Source organism: Gouania willdenowi, chromosome 18, assembly GCF_900634775.1.
Source record: "Gouania willdenowi chromosome 18, fGouWil2.1, whole genome shotgun sequence".
NCBI classification, from domain to species: Eukaryota; Metazoa; Chordata; class Actinopteri; order Blenniiformes; family Gobiesocidae; genus Gouania; species Gouania willdenowi.
The window spans coordinates 26,214,274-26,229,530 of NC_041061.1; the positions used below are offsets into that span (position 1 = coordinate 26,214,274).

Consider the following 15,257-nt stretch of genomic DNA (forward strand, 5'->3'; position numbering starts at 1 on the left):
TTCCCTATCCTCTAACTCAGAAATACTTGATTCATTCAGGCTTGTGTTTTTCTGTGTGACATCTCGATTTGTCACAGAAAGTAGTTATTAAGGCTCATCTTAACTTTGGGTGGCCCCAGATGTGTATTTGTGGTGTATAGCAGGGTTGAATGAAAAATATTAGGAAACTAGCCTGGCAGCTCTCCTGGCCACAACCTTGCCATCTTGAAAGACCCTACAAGTCCCTTTTAAAAGCAGCACAAATGATTATAACTCATACTGGAATCTTACATGTGAACAGCAAATGGGGCTTTATTTTATCCAGGGGCTACAAACTTCAAACAGTATGTGTTTGAAGGAAGTAGGGCGACCGTGGCTCAGGGGGTAGAGGGTCGTCTTCTGATCGAAAGGTTGGGGGTTCGATTCCAGTACCTGACTATGTGTTGAAGTGTCCTTGGGCAAGACACTGAACCCTAAGTTGCTCCCAGTGGTCGACTAGCGCCTTGCATGGCAATCCTGTCCCACTGGTGTGTGAATGTGAGAGTGATTAGGTGAATGAGCTGATATGTAAAGTGCTTTGAGACTGTTTCAGTGTGGTTATAAAGCGCTATATAAATCAAGTCCATTTACCATTTCTTTGTTGTCCCAGTTTAAAAGGAATTTCCTGTTTTGTATTTTTTTCAGGTTCCAGGCCTTGTCACGATTAAGCCCAAACCACCTGTGGCCCCTCTGGCTGCCATAAGCAGCATGCCCAGTTTGCCCACCCTCCTGGTTGTCAGGCATACACAAGATGGCCAGCAGTCACCTGGGACTGTCCGAGTCAAACCTCCGGCCTTCATCACAGAGCAGAATCCCATGGAAACCCTGCAGAGCTCGACAAGCCCTCCTGAACCTCCAAGGCTCTCTCACAGTTGGACACATGGAGCAGCAGTCATTGACGCAGTACCCTCTCTACCTACTCTCAAACCTCCAGAGAACCCATTATCCAGCATCAACCTGCAGCCAATTGAACCTTGCCATAGTCCAGACAACTTTGTAATCCCCATGTCCTCTCATCCTCAAAGCAACACAAACCCAGTACAATCTCCAACCAAGCTGGTTCCAATTAGCAATATGGTTCCTCCAAAGCCCATCCGTGGAGAGTCAAAGGAGGACTTCATGAAGAGGAAGAGAGAATACTGGAGAATAAAAAAGAAGGAGCAGAGAGCCAGGAAGGCCGTCCTCCACAAAAGGCCCTTCCCGACTAAGAACGTTTCCAGCAGCTACGAGACGGTCCTATCTGAGCAGCATCTGCTGACACAGGTGAGTGCCACACAGCTGCTCCACATCTGCTTCCACAACTTCAAATTTAAGGTTGGAGACTGATGTTCAAATCCAGCATCAGTGAGGAGAGACACAACACACAAACCCAACCAATTTACATCTCAGAACAATAAAAAAAAAGCCATAGTCAAGTTATTCTTTAATTATTCACTCTCATTCTCAAAATGCTGGAAATTATGTACATGGCAGATATCAATTTAACATAACCACTGTGTTTAGAAGGTGTTTAGAAGTCAGTAAAAGTCAAAAGAAGGACCAGTACAAAGAAAAGATGGGTTTTTAGTTCAGGGTGTTTCAGATTCCCTTCAAATTTTGATGGTCTACATACTTCAGCTCCCAGGACAAAGATATTGTTGTTTATCTGCACTAGGTCAGAGATAGGACTCGTAACAAGCACACCTTTTATCAGAACCAACATGAACATCTTTATCATTTTGGTAACTCATTTGCTGTCATGGACTACATGAGAGAGCGGTGTCAGCTGACCAATGATAATGTTGTGTCTTTAATGCCTACTGATCTCTGGAGCACACACAAACCACTATCTTTGAGTTAATTCTCTGTTTGTCCTTTTTTAAACACAGCAACGTTTGTGGTCATGATAGTATGTCTAATCTGTGTACCTTCCCTTTAAGACCTGAGGTGAAAATGATAGTGGAATCAGTGTTGGGAAGGTTACTTTCAAAATGTAATCTGTTACAGGTTACATGCCCAAAATTGTAATTTGTAACATAATCCCTTTCATTACTTAGGCTCTGTTTACACTAGAACGTTTTCTAGTGTATACGCAAATGTTTTGTTGCGTTTTGGCGGTGCATTTACATGGCAACAGTGTTTTGGTGCTTGAAAACGCTACCCCCTCCAAAATGTTCTGTATCACAGGTATGCGCACTGTGGCTGCAGAACCTCAGATGTTAGCTTTAATTACACCTATAATGTTAGACCCGAAGCCGTCTGAATATGGCCCGATCCCTAAAAAAGGTTTTTTTTTTTAATCCTGAACCCATTGCTGCCGACACACTATTCCCATTCATGCGCGGCGTGCATATGTCGGTGAGTTTCTTTAATAACTCAGCTTTATTTAATAGCAACTTCATGTAACGCTAAAGACGCTACTTAGCGGTTTAATGCTGCAACACACACAGCTCAGCAACCTACTCTCTACATACTGTGCGTGACACACACAACAATACGAGTCAGAAACGAGTCATTAATCATTTTATAACATAATTTATGAATGTACCAGAGGACAGCCTCCATTCGCCTCCACAGCAAACATTTGTGCATCGTCTTGCGCTTATTGAAACAGTGCAGCATCTGAGCAGAGTCCGTATTTTTTTATTCTTCCTGCAGTCTCATGTAAACAGAGATTGTTTTGAAAATGAGGAACTTTTTGGAAACAAAAACGGAAACAGAAGCAAAACGTAGTCGTGTAAAGAGGGCCTTAATCTGTGTAATGGATTACTTCCACATTAAATTAGATTTTTTAAGTGTTGGACTGCAGCCGTCAATGAAAACAAGAAGACTATTGTAAATACAACATCCTCAGCGCTGATGTTGACTAGGTATGTAACGATTAATCGTAAGGCAGTTAAAAATTGATTCATAGGTATCACGATTCACATCGATACTTTGAAAATTGAATCGCAGTACTTTTTTTAAACAGCAGAGGGCGCTATATATTTATCCCTTCTCTTGTCAGCACTGTACCGGCGGGCGGAATCTGCTACTATTTTCTTTCTGGCCGCCTTCTACTCTTACATGTTAATGTTACATGTTCATAAAATATCTGTAGTATTACGTGAATATCTGTAAAAGTCACTTTTTTCTATTAGCTCTGTCTGCTAGCATAGCATCTCTTCTTCACTGCTAGATTAGCTGCATGCCGACCGACCACTGGGTTACCAGCGCCTTCTGCTGGTCCAAACAAATATCTGACGTAAATCAGTAAAATGACTGTTTTTTTTTTTTGTTTTTTTAAAGTCAACTTTTTTTTTTTTTTTTTTTTTTTTTTTTTTCTTTTTTTACCTTGTCTGCACATGCTTTCGAAGGTTAACACTACAAGAAGTGCAATCTTTTGACAGCAATGCATATTTTATTATTGCAATTAAATAAATTTATTTATTTCATTGCATAATTGTGACCGTCACCAGCTATCCCTAGGGAAGGGTAAGAAATACTTTATTAAAGGGAGGATGTAAAAAAGAGAGGGCAGTGTTACACCAAGGTGAGGGGTTGGAGGGGGGTGGGGAAGTTAGCAGGGAAGAGGGATACAAGATAGGATATGGAATGGGTGAGGAATAGTTTTAAGTGATGCGATGTGAAATTGTGGTTGTGTATATTGTGTTTATTGTTGTGTTGTCAAGCCAGTTTGGTGACCAGTGTGTGGTTTAGGAATAATGGTGGTGGCTGTGAACAGAGGAAGAGGTGAGTGGAAATTCCATAAAACAGGTATTTGGGAACAACGTGTCTAAGGTTGAGCCCAGTATGAGTGTTATCCCACAGCCCAAGGCCAGTGCATCCATGACAAATGTATTTCCAAGTACCGCCACTGCAAAACCCAAGAGCCGCCCCCGGGCCCGAAGAAGCAGTCAGGCCAGCAGCAAGAGCAGGCAGCCTAAGGGCCCCCGGCGACCACCCCACGGCCAAGCAGTCCCCCGAACGCCCCCAAGATCCCAAGCCGAGAGGCAGCCATCGCCCCCCCATACACACCCGAGAAAGCCCCAAGGAGCCAAGGACCCAGCGCACCACGCCACCGATCCCACCCCCAACCCCCAGACCCCCCACCCCATCGACCCCCACACCCCCCCACCCCACCCCCGCGCCCAACCCCCCGAGGGGAGGGCCCAGAGAACTCCCTGCCCGAGGCCCCAGCGGAGGAGCCGAAGCCCACACCCAGCAGACGACCAGAACCGCGCCGAACAGGCAGCCAGTGGGCACCCGCCGGCGAGCCCAGAGCCAGCAGGGGCCCGACCCCAGGCCAGAAGGACCCGGAACGGATGCAGCACCAGGAGCAGCCCGCCCAGGGAGGACGACCACACCCCAAGCCGCATAAGGCACCAGGGGGCCGCTGGGAGTCTCCCCGCCGGCACCCAGGCACCCCAACCTAGCCCCCCACGGCGCCCCAGATCACCCTTCACTGATGCCGCCCGCGCCACGAGCTTCAGTTCTTTTTTTTTTTTTAAAGCCAGGGCCCCCTCCAAGGGCCAAGCCAGACCGCCCCGCCGGGATGTGGCCCCCTATTCCGGCCCCCGACACCCTACCTCACGGGGCACTGCCCAAGCAGGGGCCGCACCAGTAGGTACGCAAGGGCGCGGCACGCGCCACCCGCCCCGAAAGACCCCCGCCAGGACCGGCCCGGCCAGCAGGCCAAGCACCCCGGGCCCCAGGAGCACCCCCCGGGACCAGGACCCCCCAAGGGCAAGCCCCCGGGCCAAGCCCCCCGGGACGCATCCCCCACCCCCGCCCGGGACCCGGCCACGGCCCGGCAGGACCGCACAGCCCCGGACAGCCCACGGCCAGCAGCCCAGGGCCCGCCGCCCCCCGGACAGCGCCAGCCACGGAGCAGCGCCCCCCGCCGGCCCGCGAGCAACCGGCGATCCCCACCGCGGGGACGGAGGCACCCCAATGGCACACATCAAGTGCGGGACAGCAGCCCCCAGCCAAAGATGCCCCGGACCCACCCACCAGTCCGCAAACGGCAGGATAGACCCACCAGGCGGCCGACAGCAACCTCCACCACCGGAACAGCTAGCGCCGCCCCCCAGTAAACAGCATCACCCCGAGGCGCCAAGCAACCCCGCCCCAACCCCGGCGAGGACACCAGCACCCCCCCAGCACACCCACCCCCCAAACCGGCGAGGCAGGCCGCCCCGGGCCCGCACACCGCGGGGCCCGCCCCCAAGGCCACCAGGAGACAATGCAAGCACCAAGCCACACCCAAGGGGGAGAGGCACCCCCGCGCCCCACCCGGCCGACACAGCCCGGAAAGACCCCGCAAGGAGAGACCCCGGCAAAGCCCCCCCGAGACCCACCGCCACGCCCGACCGCACCATCTTGATGTGCTTTTGCTCTATGCAGTGGCCCAGCCACCAACAGAGGGGCCAGGCCCCCACCGGAGAGGCCCAAATATGTGTACCAACCCACCACCCTGTTATGGTGCCTCTCCATTCCCCAATGGAGAGGCACTTCCCGATCCCCTGTGTGAATGTGTGTGTTTGGTGAATGTATGGGGTGTAATTAAAAGAAGGGGGATGGAGGGGAGCGGTGCTCCCCCTCCAGCCTCTGTGGATTTATGTGTATGTGGTGTAATAGGCCGGAGGGTGTAAAAGATGATACACCCTCCGGGGGGTGACATGTTGAGATGCGATTAAAATTGGAGGGATTAGTAGGGCAACTAGAGGTGGGAGGGCCGCCCCCACGCCACTACATAGTAACACAGGTGGCGGCCCCCTCCACCCCCAGCCCCACCATCCAGCCCCCCAAGGGTTGGGTATTGGTGTGTGGTGCATTTTGTGAGTTAATTAATTAATTAATAATTCAATCAGTTATCAGAATTACAGTTTAACTCTCAACAATATCATGTTCAGGCATCACATTTTAATTGAACAGTGAAATGTAGAATGAGAGAAGTGTGGGACATCCTCTTATTACTGAATACCAGATAAAGCTTTGATTACTTCATCATACAAACGGAGCATCCATGGAATCATTAGTAAACCATCACGTTAAAACACCTGCAATAAAATACAGTCGTACCTTTTCACACTCACACACGCGTGGGCGCACACATACACGCCATCTCTTTAGTTAACGGAGTTGTCTCTCTATAGATAATTTATTCTCTGCACTGACATCATTACATCGGTACATAACATAGAAGCAAAGCTAACGTTAGTTTTAGGCTGTGATCAGCCTGTGTGCTGAGCTGACGATTGTTCTGTTCAAATTTAGCCTGAAAGTTTGTAAAACGTTGTCACTGTTCAGCTGAAAGTATTTCCAGACGAAGCAAGTTTTTTTAGATCCGTCATCTCACAGCATCCATAAGTGCTCTGTGCTGCAGAGACACCAAGAAACACAATCTTACCTTTTCAGGCATTAGCTCTACCTCCGGGTCGACGTCTTTCTCCCGCTGCTTGTTTTACAATATCATTAAGATTGAGGGGCCGAAGGAAATAGTTTTTTTTTTTCTATTTACATTTGGGAAGTCTGGGAAATGTATCGCGTTGCCATGTTGACAATGAATAAACCCGTGAAACAGAGAAGTAATGTCAGGTAATCTATTGATTTCAACAATGTACCTGTAGTCCGATTACCAACTATTACCAACAATATGAGCTGTTACATGTAATTCGTTACTCCCCAACATTGAGTGTAACCAAATAACATTTGACGGCCGACACAGTTGTGACGCCATAGGCCATATGCTGTCCTCTGGAGTCGCTCCCAGCTACCCTACTGGATGCTTGATATACACTCACACGCCAAAGCAACCAAACACAATGTCGGTTAATGGGACCGAATCAAAGTCTTTAACATAAAACAACTTTAGTAATCCAAGACTGCTTCTAAATTTCCCAAAGCATGATTATCTTCCATTGTCACCTTAAAGGGCCCATGTTACGCTAAATTAACTTTTCTGTGCTTTAAACATCATAAAAGTTCTATATGGGCTTCATACACATGCCCAAAGTGTTTTTTTCCCAAACACCTCGCTCTAATTTGATGACGTGTTCCCACTTTGATGACGAATTTGACGCAGTACTGAGCTGGAGAAGCTCTCTGCCGTGATTGACATGTAAACAGACACACCCACGAAGGTGAGCACTTCAGCGTCCTTCGCGCAGTGCTAAGTATGTATTTTCTACAGTCTGTCTGTACTGGTGAACGCCTTGCCCCCACGCTCTGTCTCGTGTTTATAAAGCAGCATGAGCACGGCTACGGAATGGGTGGGAGGAGGGTGGGCCGTCTCTAGCCCTACGTCACCGTGCGGGGAGGAGGAAGTCAGTGTCCCGTCTATAGACACGCCCACTCATGAATATGCATAAGGAGGATGCAAATCAACTCGTTTGTGTAGAGTTGCTCAGAAAGTCACTTTTCAGAGGCTAAAACTCTGGAAAACAGGCGAGTTTGGGAAAATAAACCTCAAAAACATAGTATTTGAGGTTCTTAGAACAAATGGAGATGGGTGAAAAATAGCATGATATGGGACCTTTAAAGTTCTGTCTGCAAAGACCAATCACTGCCCCCATTAGCACAAGTTACATAAAATACTCGAATGGAGCTGTCTGCCCAAGCTAAAGGTGTTCCCAGGAGAGAAGTCATCAACCCGTCAAACATCTCTCAGTTTTAGGTCCACATCTGTGTGGCTCTCAAGTTCAAACCTCAAATCTAAGGTTCTGTTTGTTTTCCCGCATTTAGGACGATAAGTGGGTGAACTCCTCTGAGAGATCAGAGCATCTCATCAGGTGAGGATCACTATCCATTTTTTAAATTTTTAATTTTTTTTCAAGTCAGTTTGCTTCAGTCGCGATGCAGGGCAATGACACAATGATTGTTTTTCAGTGTGCCGATGGAGAGCGACCCCGGATCTTTTTCATACTCAGATTACACATTGGAGGGTAAGTAGCATCAGTGTCTGTTTGAAGTTCATGCCCCTCAGAGCTGTGTATGTGGAGGAGTCATGGTTCTCTGCATCTTTCTCTGCAGGAGAGTCGGAGCTTCTGCTTCCCGACTTCGCCAATACCAACGGCGAAGACGCTCCTCTCTCAGATGCCATGTGGAGGAACCGCTTCCTCATGGACTACGACCCGCTTAACCAGCTGCTGGTGTGCATGGTGTGTGGAGAGCTTCAGTACTCTCACAGCCTGGATGGAGTGAGGACCCACATCGACGAGGCTCACCCACACACGCTCACCCTGGAGGCAGAGGAGAGGGAGCACATGATGACGTCCTGGGACGAGCAGGTATCCCAGCGGGAACGCTTCTTCACCAGCCAGCTGCAGCAGCACAGCAGCGCTGTCACAGGTGGGGGCTGACAACACACCACGTACCAGCGCTTCCATCAGTACCAGTTGGCTTCTGATGGTAGACCACACTGAAATAAACAAGTAGAAAATGTAAACTGTTAGACTTTCAAAAGAAGGAGTGAAATAAGTACAACCCCGTATGTCTCCCTGGTCATGGGCTCCTGACTAAGGATGTGTTACGGCTGAATTTACGGTTGACCTCATTTGAAGACATGATTCATTGCTCTGGTTGAATGATGGAGTCCAGGAGAAGCATTGATGATTTTATATAAAAAATAGTTTATTCTAAACTAAGAAAAAAGGTACAAGATGGAACAAAATTAGCGTCCGTCCAGGCGGACGTCCGAAGGAAGTGCCGCGCCCTCTAACAGTTTCAGCTTAAGCTTTTTATACAGATAAGAAAAGGTCCCAACAGTGAGAGACAAAAGGGAGGGAGTCAGATGCCCATAGTGGAATTGTTGGAGGATGATGAAGATGTTATGAGAAGGTTCTGCTCCAGTCTTTATCTGTCTTGATAAGTGTGTGCGTCAGTGTATGTCTGCATGTGAGCAGAGATTCTGACTTGGCAGAGACTGTGCTGCACTGAGAATAATACGATCTGTACTGTTTAATCATGATTCAGCTGTTCAAAAGTGTAAAGAGTAATGGAGTCGTCATGTATTAAAACATGACAAATTGTACACATGAACATACATTTGAGGATATGATGATGAATATAAAAATGACCATAACAGATGTCACAGATCAACAGCATTCTAGTAACACTGATGGTCAAAGAATGGAATTAAATAAAATAATTTATTATTTATTTATTTTCAAATATATGTACAATTACACTACATAATAGGGGTGTGCATTGACATGAATCTGACGATACGATTTGCATGTCAAGATACGATAAACGTGCAAAAACAAGTAAATGCTAACTAACTGTAATTCCAGATTCTGATTGTGTTAAGTTCTTACATTCTCTCTTTTTTTTTTTAATTAAGCACATACATCTATAAAAGTGTCCAGTATATTTTACATCCAGGCTAAAATGCATTGAGGAGTGAGGTAGTTTAACAAGGTCTGATGTGGTTCACTGACACCTAGTGACTTGTGCTTTTTTCTTTTTTTTTATAAAATAGGATTGGACTTTTTCGGATCGATACGATAATTGCGCTGTGAAATATCGCTATATATCTCGGAATCGATTTTTTCGTACACCCTTACTACATACACAGAATTAGTTATCTGCTTTCAACTTGCAGCAGTGGGCAGCCATGGTGTAGTGCCCATGGAACAGTTAGGATTAAAGGTCCCATATCATGCTATTTTTCACCCATCTCCATTTGTTCTAAGAACCCCAAAAACATAGTATTTGAGGTTTATTTTCCCAAACTCACCTGTTTTCCAGAGTTTTAGCCTCCGAAAAGTCACTTTCTGAGCAACTCTACACAAACAGGCTGATTTGCGGCCTACTTATGCATATTCATGAGTAGGTGTGTCTATAGAGGGGACACTAACTTCCTCCTCCCCGTATGGTGACGTATGGCCAGAGGACGGCCCGCCCTCCTCCCACCCACTCCGTAGCCAAGCTGAAATGCTCACCTTCATGGGCGTGTCTGTTTACATGTCAATCACAGCACACAGCTTCCTGGAGGTGTGGCTTCTCCAGATCAGTGCCGCGTCGAATTCGTCATCAAAGTGGGAACGCATCATCAAATTGGAGCGAGGTGTTTGGGCTCACCCTGCAGTAAGAAAGGAGCAAATCACCCTCGAACTAATGATTGAGGAAATCAATGAAAAAACACTTTGGGCATGTGTATGAAGCCCTAATCGCACTTTGATGATGCTTAAAGCACAGAAAATTTGATTTAGCGTAACATTAGCGTAAGCCCTTTAAGGGACTTACCCAACATCCCACAGTGATGGTTAGATTGGAACCGGTGACCCTCCGGTTACACGCCCGCTTCCTTAACCACTAGAGCTCTACAGTGCGTATGATTCACTCTCATTTGCTCCTAAAAAACATCCATGTGAACTGCAAAAATGATTTAGTCACACATTGTATGAGAAAAGATGTGCAGGGACAGAACTGAGGTTCAAGTCAAGAGTGGAGCAAGGCACTCCAATATACTTTTTCTTTAATACCAGACATTTCAGTCCGATTTAAGGAGGTTGGTGGACACAGGAGGGGGTTCACGCCACACCTCTGCTGTGTTTTGCGATGACCACAGAACCTGCAGAAGCTCAGCGTTCCACTGTTGCAGAATTGTCTGCCTGCCGTAACAGATCTACAACATGAACACTGCCGTAGGTCACGGTGCAGGAAGATTAGCGCTAAGTGGTCAAAAAGTCTCAGTCTTTTTGTTGGCTATAATGTTTAGATGTTGTAAAGATGTGGTTTAAGCAATTGGAGATTAATCGATACAAATCGGTATCTAGATACAAACGTGCGTGATGCGAGTGTATAGATTAATTCAGTGTGCATCGGTAGGATTTATGGGTGAAATCGAGATGCATCGGTCACTGCGTGCCTGCATCGGTAAAACCCATGGTTGCATCAATTTTTTCATCCATCCATCCATTGTCTGATCCGCTTCTTCCTGTTTTCAGGGTCGCGGGGCGATTTTTTTCATGTTGTTTTTCATTTTATCCTGTTTTTCCGAGGCACATCAAATGCACCATGTGCTTTGTGTTTTGTTTTTCTTTGTTTTGAACACGGACTGAAGCCGGTGTCATGTAATGAGTTCGCATCATACTGAGATTGTATATGCGCACTAGCGAAAGATGAATTTTTGCTAAAAAAAAATAATAATTTTTTTTTAATTTTTTTATTTCAAAGTGAACAGACGTGTTTTATTTGTTTATTGGATTAGGTTAGGGTTATAATCCCAGTATGGAGGTAAACTCATTACGTGACACCGGGAAGCACATTTGTACCGCAACAAAGTTACAAAAACATGGAGGTCCGTGAGAGCAGCAGCTATAGATGAGATTTATAACGCCTAAACCTAAAAACTTCAAATCAGTCGTAGAAAGATGGTAAACTTGATTAGACGCAGGTGGTTTATAAAGAATGTTGTGCTGCTAAACCTTACACAAACTGAGGGGCTCAATAGTATCGATACGTCCGCTGCTTCTCCCCCTAACTCAGATTCATCTGAGGTAGATTAGAATCAGAGCTCTAGCCAAACTGGTGAGAAAAATATCATAAAATACTTAGTCCAAGACGCTACTCTGGCAGCACCTTCTGCCCGTGCCAAAGCCATAACTGATGCCAGACCTTTTTTCAAAAGTGCATTTTATTTCATTTAAGTCTTTAGTTTGTCTTATGGACATTAAATATGACTCAGCAGGGGTCAGTTTACAGCAGCTGTGAGTGACTGTTAAATAATAGTTTTAATTTTTTTTGCACAAGCAGTTGTTAAAGACCTAATTGTAAAATATCATTATTTGTATTATTCATATGAGAAATGTTAATCTTTTCTGTTCTTCACTACTGTATTAGCCTAATACCTGCTGAACAGTTTATATTAGTATGTGTCAGACAGGACATTTACATTGTACTATTGAAAGTGTCACTTTAATCACTGTCTCACTGTTTACTGTTTAAGTTGTGACAGTGTGATAAACAGGTTCTAAATGTGAGGAACCCATTCCTGTTCCTTATGATGAATCTGGTTCTAAATCCCAACCCTGCTTGTAAAAGGCCTGTTTTTTTGTTGTGCTTTTTAAGAGGCTAAAAAGAAATTGCATAAAGTGACGCATAAATACTAGTAGAGATTATAAGCAAAATGTGCACTTTTGTTAAATGTGCTGCTTATAAGGAATACAATACATCCTCTTCCTCTAGTACCACTGAATTGCAGCTACTTATTTACTATTTAAATGTTTGTAGAATTTCTTAACACCATGTTGAATCACATTGTACAAAATTGCATTGTGTAGAATTGAATCGCCATCAAATCAATATCAAATCGTATCAAATCGGGAACAGGGGTGAATCATATCGCATCGTATCACCTGGGGATACATTGTATTGCTTATGTATCGTGTTTCTGGTAGTGTATCGAGATGCGTATCGAATCGTCAGTGATGGAGGGTCACATGCTTAAGTGTGGTTGTCATGGCACCTGGAGGAGATAAGCATGTCCTCTGGGATTAATAAGCAATTTCCCCCTGGGATTAATAAAGGAATTCTGTTTCTGTCCTTTCATGATGTGGATCCATTCACTGATGTGTTCTTTGTTTTTTTTTGCAGAAGCACACCTGAGCTGAGCAGCAGGAAACAAGAGCATGACACCGAACCTAAGCCCACTCATTGTCTTCTTTTCTCCTACTGCTGTTTGTTGGCGCGTACCCACAGCAGAAAGCTGCACAGTCTGAATTCAGGCCACAAACCTTACCTCATTTTATTCTAAGGGTTCTAATGTTGGATCAAGCAGATCTGTGAGGACACAGATACTACTCAAGCACAGGCTTCATTAGTCAAAGAATCCCAATGTACTGCTGTTTGCTGATGAAACTTCAATTTATGTAAACATGTTTATCATCTTCACCTTTTCTTTTGCATTCTGCTGAAACAGCAGTTGGACTGAACATCTTGTAACACTGTGAAGCGTAAAGAACAGCCATAAGTGGAAGCGTGACGACTGCATGCTGTGTCATGCTCAGTGACAGGTAGGGACTGGAAATAATCGCAAGCCCATAGGGTATTTATTATTGATATGATTTAAGTATTTTAAAAAATCAATAAAACAAACTCGAGAACAGAGCATCTATGAAGATGAAATGGAAAGGTACAACTTTTAAATAAAACTGACATGTATAAAAACGGGCAACAAAACTATAGTGCATGTATTGGATGCCAGGCCTTGTATCACCACAAGATCCATCCATTCGTTCATTTTTTGACCCGCTTGCTCCTTTTTTTGAGGGTCGCAGGGGTCTGCTGGTGCTTATCTCCAGCTCCTATTGGATGTTAGGTGGGGGTACACCCTGGACAGGGTGCCAGTCCATCGCAGTCACTATAAGATATAATCAGAAATAGAATTAAACTACAGGTAACGATCAAGATGATTTTTCACTATCCTACACATTCTGGTCCAAAGCTCAAAGTCAGTGCATACCATGTCAGTCACTATTTGTTCCTATTTTTTTCTTCAGGTTCTAAGATGAGTAAATTTACTATTGAAAGAGCTCCTTAAAAACCTATTTAGGCTTTCTTTGTGTCTTAAGCTGGCAGTCAGCTGGAAGACCTGGGATAGAGCAAGATGATGGATGCTACATAAGCATAACATGAGTTCAGAAATGGAATATTCTAAAAAAAAAAGATAAAAGTTGTACATTTTTGCTTTATATTTGTGGTAAATCTGATTCATCAGTGATGAAATCATGTGCATTGAAGTGGTTAATACAAATAAGTGACTGAAACGTGCTCACTGGTATGGTTGTGATTCTCTTTTAAACATCTCTTAGACTTTGGGAATGTCATTTCAAAGTACAACAGGTTGCTAGGTAACAGCTTTGCACATGTGAGATTATTTGCTTCATTTTAACCAAAATCTCCTTTACTGACCTGTAGTCCTCAAACACCTCAGTGAGGATTTGTCGTGTTTCTAATGAAGATTCTTGTCTTATTTTCCAATGGGCCCATTTAATTTCTGCTGATGTCATTCAATAATTCAGAGAAACATGAAGTGAAAATGTGAACACAACATGCTTCTGTTTGCAAGTATCATTAGAATTTGTGCTGTTTTCCTGCCTTGTGAGAGCTGTGAGTGCTTTTTAGAGTCGATTATCTAAAGCAATGAGATGCATGTCAAGCCTCGAATAATCAACTAAATTAACCTGGCAGAATACAAAAAAATGTTCATTTTAAAGAACACTGGGCAAAGATATTCCAAGTCATCCCAAATCCACCTCTATGTTGTCATTGTGCTATTAATCCCACTGAGGGAACCACACACTCCAGTAGACAGCAGGGGAGCTCTGGTTTTCATCCACTCCTCACTGGTAGGATGTGTGGCATCAGGTTATCCAAACTTGTTACTGGATAACTGTGGTTCTGCAGGTTTTAGAGGTCACAGCTGCGCTGCTCATTTCCACACCTCCTGGTAAAGCAGGGAAGCTTCTCAAACAGTATCATCGTCCAGGTCTGGACTCCTGCACGGTTTCAAACTACAGCACGTCCAACCCTTCACCTGCACTGTAAATACACAATACTGCAACCTTTATTAGATGCCAAACTTTGAATTTAATCGCTGTTTTAAAATCTTTAAGCCACCTTATTTATTATTTATTGACACTTGCTTTGCTAATTATTTATCATGTATCTTTCATGTCAGTAGATAGCACCATATTAGAGTCTCAATAGTGCGTATTCAAGATCCAAAGGTTCTCCTGCATGAGTACCGTAGTTGTGTACTGAGAAGAGCTGTGGAACACATTCCATGTGTTTCTGTCGTGTGCTGTGGGCGGAGCTGTGCGTGCACAGGAAGCTAGAGGAGCCAATCCACACTCTCCGAATGTTACCGAGCTGTTCACTGTTCAAAGGGAATGTTTTCAAGCTTTTTCAATAATAAACCTTTTCTACCTTTGGTCTCTTTGTGTGTGTGGTCATTTACATTGGGATCTTTAAAGTTTGACTGAAAACCATTGGGCTTCACACAGTAACGATGCCAATGCTTGTTTTTGTTTTTTATGATTAAGTGTGGTTTTGTAAATTTAAGGGATGGACTAATTTAAAATGTAAACTCAATAATGGCAGCCTGGAAGTAAAGCATTTAAACCAGCAGTTCCGGTCATTGTATATATTATTTACTGAGGCTTTTTAAAATAGTGTCATTAATTATGTGAGTGCAACATGTCGAACACGTCTCAGACGGTATTTTATGTGTGGATAAGGAATGGGAGGGTTCAGTTTAGATTAAATGTATG

General features: G+C 44.6%; 1 protein-coding gene across 2 annotated transcripts in view; it reads left to right on the forward strand.

The window, feature by feature from the left end:
- Positions 1–14,917, forward strand: part of LOC114480234 (uncharacterized) — a 27,173-nt gene extending 12,256 nt beyond the window's left edge. For both annotated transcript variants that reach the window (XM_028474184.1, XM_028474185.1), the window contains exons 3-7: positions 664–1,281; positions 7,723–7,769; positions 7,867–7,922; positions 8,011–8,328; positions 12,580–14,917. In XM_028474184.1, coding sequence (XP_028329985.1) covers positions 664–1,281; positions 7,723–7,769; positions 7,867–7,922; positions 8,011–8,328; positions 12,580–12,596 — 1,056 coding nt within the window. In that variant the 3' untranslated portion in view covers positions 12,597–14,917. The remainder of the gene's footprint in view (positions 1–663; positions 1,282–7,722; positions 7,770–7,866; positions 7,923–8,010; positions 8,329–12,579) is intronic.
- The last annotated feature ends 340 nt before the right edge of the window (positions 14,918–15,257 follow it).